General features: G+C 31.9%; 1 protein-coding gene across 1 annotated transcript; it reads left to right on the plus strand.

The window, feature by feature from the left end:
- The first annotated feature begins 1,075 nt into the window (after window positions 1-1,075).
- LOC124917916 (BURP domain-containing protein BNM2A-like) lies at window positions 1,076-2,031 on the plus strand. The gene has a single exon (XM_047458181.1). It carries the CDS (start codon window positions 1,282-1,284, stop codon window positions 2,029-2,031), a length of 750 nt encoding a protein of 249 aa, XP_047314137.1. The 5' UTR covers window positions 1,076-1,281.
- Window positions 2,032-4,275: the final 2,244 nt, after the last annotated feature.

Below are 4,275 nucleotides of genomic sequence, written 5' to 3' on the forward strand. Positions count from 1 at the left end.
GGATTTAAGAATTAGAGTAAAGTTAACAAAAATATTTTGTTTTAGAAATACATTTAAAACTATATTTTATTAAAATTCCAAAGGTGGGAGAGTCAGAAATCACCTAACTATGATTAATAATGACAATCAAAAAGACCTTAAAAAACTAATTAGTAGCATTCATACATTCTAAAAAACAAAGATTATAATTAAAATAGACTACATTTAAACCTAACCATCATAGCTTAGAATTTTCGCATTCATCTGTCTTCATTGAGAGGCCTTTCTCCTCTTCCTCTTCCTCTAAAAATTATTATACTTTTTAATGCGAATTACTTATTTATTTCTTTTGATGTGGTCTCGTTTTAAAATAAATATCTTCCCTGAATTCATCTCACACCACACCTATTGAGAATATAATTTATCATTATATATATACAAATACAAATATTCAAATACATATACATTGCTTTAATGAATTATAGAAATAACTTAAAAATAACGAGTTTTTTTAGTAGAAACCTTTAGAATGTTTTTTTTTTAACTATACAATATCTTTTGTTAGTTACTATTAATTTGACTTTTGGTTATATTTAGGGGAATTTATGCGTTTTAATGTGTATTTCATTTGTGGATATGTATTTTGTTTTCTTTTATTTTAAATTCTTCAAAAATATTATTTTCTTGTGGATATTTTATATTAGTGTATGCATTCACCTTTGATTCATAAAAGTAAGAGATTCATAAAAAAAAATGTATAATAATTTGTTAGATATGATTCTCATCGACCATGATGAGATTGATTATTTTAATAGTATTAATGGTCTTCTTCCTTATCCTAGAATTAACTCAACTAGTATATTGATGGTATATAAAAATAATTCAAAATATAGCCAAAAATATAAGAAGGTAAGAAATAATATTAAGTTCTTCTCCACATTAAGAACATATCAACATTTTTTTTTAGTATTTGAAAGTATTCATTTAATTGGTCATGGCCTATAAATAGCCATCGATATTTTTCTTTCTTCTTGGAATATCACAAAAAAGATAAGAAAGATGAGTTATAGAATTGGTCCTTGCAATGTTTTGCTCCATCTTCTTTTCATGGTAACTAATTTTATTCAACCATATAATTTCTTTAATGTACTATTAGCATGTGAACAACTAACTTTTTTTTATCAATCTATATAGTTTTCTTATGCAAGTTGTCAATCTACGACGTTATCTGCTGGAGGAGGCGATGATAGTAATAGTCAAAGAGTTTTGACCACGGTTCAATCCGACAACTCCCACATTGAAATGGCAGTTCATGTTCATCACCACCACCATCAACACGGCCATCACATGATGTCGAATGATCCTTCAACGACAGTGTTTTTCGTGTTAGATGACCTAAAGGTTGGGAACACATTTCCTACCTACTTTCCTAGAATAGACCCTTCTTCCTCTCCTCATTTCTTGCCAAGAAAGGAGGCCGAATCTCTCCCTTTCTCATCTCAAGAGCTTCCTTCCCTTCTTAAATTCTTCTCTTTCCCTCAACAATCCAAACAAGCCGTAGCCATGGAAGATACCCTTAAAATTTGTGAGATGAACTCAATAATCGGCGAGACCAATTTATGTGCCACCTCTTTGGAGTCCATGCTTGAATTTGCACGTGACATGCTTGGATTTGATCATGTTTCGAAAATCCGATCCGTATCCACCATTCATCTAACAAAATCTAACACTCTTTACCAAAACTTTACGATCATGGATTTCTCTGAATATGACGTGGGTTCAAAAATCTTGCCTTGTCATTCTCTGCCTTACCCATATGCGGTGTTCTATTGCCATTATCAAGAGAGCGAAAACAAGGTGTTTAAGGTCCTGTTGAAGGGTGAGAATGGAGATAGAGTGGAGGCGGTTGCGGTTTGCCACATGGATACTTCCCATTGGAGCAAATCCCACGTTTCCTTTAAGGTTGTGGAATCTGAGCCTGGTTCTTCGGTGTGCCACTTCTTCCCTGCCGATCATCCTGTTTGGATTCCAGCTTCATCGACTTTGATTTGATTATCGTGATCGATGTTACCACCATAATAATAATGTGTAAGTAAGTAATGATGCTTACATATGCTTAATGTTGTCATAATAATACTAATGTAATATTGGTTGTTTAATATAGAAAGTGGTATGTAAGGTAAAGAGTGTAGTGTTAATTAATGTGAGTAATTTGCATATCAACATTTCTTTATGAGATTTAATTGGAGACCCATTTACTGACAAACATTTTGAGCAGTGTCGGTCCAAAGTGTGGGCCTGGGTTAAAAAATAATTTATTATGATTTTTTTTAAACTTGTATTTTATATTAATATTATAAAATTGTTTTGTAATTAAAATTAACGAAAGTAATCCAAATTTAATTGGCTGAATACTTTAGTAGTTCTATTTTGGCATGTGGGTTCAAATCTGATATAAATTAGATTTTTTTTGTTTGTTGTGGGGACTGGTGGAGGTGAGGGTTAAGAATGACAATTTAAATTCGTCCTGTAGTAACTGAATTGTACTAATTTGTGTGATTTTTCCGTTTTGACTTTGACTAGGAATCTGGGTAGTTCGGACAAAACTCAAAATATGTTTACATGGATTAAGGCGGAGATGATATTTATTTATATCCTGCACCGAACCAAAATAAATGTAATTATTTAGTTGTTTAAAATAATTAACATATATATTTATTTAAAAACTTATGTTATTTTTTGAAAAATTATTATTATTGGAGGTTTATTGTTTGAGTATTTAATATCTAAAAATTATTATTATTTTTGTTTGGTATTTACTATTTTGATAATTCATAACTATAACTATATAAATTATTTTATTTTATTATTTATATTTTAAGATTAAACCAATTTTCAGTTTTCGGTGTACTACGCGAAACCCTGCCCAATCGACACGAGGATGATTTTTATTTAAAATTCGGAATAAATGACAAATTTAGGAGTCTAGTTGAAAGAATTTGTCAAATTTAGGAGAGATTGTTTTCGTTTTAAGAACTCTACTTATCATTTTTTGGTTATATTTAAGACTATTCGTTAACGACGTTAATATATAGGTAAGTTCTGTTAAATTATTTAACATGTTATTTTATTTATTTAATTTTTATTCACTTTTCAATCCCATTTTCGTCATCTCCCACTCTCTCTTCCTGCTCATAGACTACCAGCGCTACCCTCCGACTTTATCACCGCCACCTTCATCTCTACCCTCCGATTCTATGACCGCCACCTTCATCTCTCTTTTGACCACCTCTTTTTGCAATTTTTTCGATCGGCCTAACATCAATATTTTTTACAAGGCCTAGCATTTATCTATAATAATCTTAGGATTGCAATGGAAGTCAGATTTTGTTTCTTATTCTGTACTATTTTCTTTTAAAAAAATTATATTTATGGGTCAGTTGATTTTTTTATAGGAATCTGTATATAACATAGCTCGAATGGTGTCAACACATCGATCTTGTCTCTTTAGCGGATGCTTATTATGAAAAGGTAAGAGGAAAATAGGGCGAGGAAGAAGCCGCTCAAAGATTGGGTCGGCTTGCTGATAACAATCGGTGCAAGCAAGGCGCACATTATATCTAGTTCACGTCACTTCTGGTATCAAGCACCATGTAAACCTCTCTCGCATGCCAATTCCGACTCGTGATAAATACTCACCGCTTCCTTCACTTCTCCAAATTCAATGTCGCGAGTAAATTCAAATCCATCTCAACCGACTTTAGATCCAATTGTGTGATTCCTCTAATCGCTAGGTTTAACCAAGTCTGTTGCGATATAACTCGAACAGAGTCACAATGAAGCCGCAACCGCAAGCTAAGCTGAGAGACTCATAGACATAGTCCTTGTAATGAGGTCGGTGAAGAGAGGATCGTGAATGTAGGTAAAAGAAAGAAAATAGGAGTTCCTCAGGTAGACTGGGTTCAATACAACTATGAGTTTCTCCAACATGCAGTCTATGTGGAGAGTGAAGAAGGTAATGACGTACTCTCTATCACGTTGTAGAAAGATAGAGTGTGGAAATGGTGAAGAAGCTTAACCATGGAGTTTTCATACTTGACAGTCAATTGGGAGAAAAGAAGAATGGAGCGATTTATATGGAGTACGGACAGATAAGAGAGAGATTCAATATAAAATAAACAAAAAAAAAAAATAATATTATAAATAATTTAACATATTTATAGATAAACTAATAACGTTAACTAGGAATCTTAAATATAAATATAAGAAATATTATAACTAGAATTCTTTAAATAA

The sequence above is a fragment of the Impatiens glandulifera genome, unplaced genomic scaffold, assembly GCF_907164915.1.
Source record: "Impatiens glandulifera unplaced genomic scaffold, dImpGla2.1, whole genome shotgun sequence".
Classification (NCBI taxonomy): domain Eukaryota; kingdom Viridiplantae; phylum Streptophyta; class Magnoliopsida; order Ericales; family Balsaminaceae; genus Impatiens; species Impatiens glandulifera.

Excerpts from the sequence above, each read along its gene's own strand:
- LOC124917916 (XM_047458181.1), top strand. The coding sequence starts at position 1,282 with ATGGCAGTTCATGTTCATCACCACCACCATCAACACGGCCATCACATG.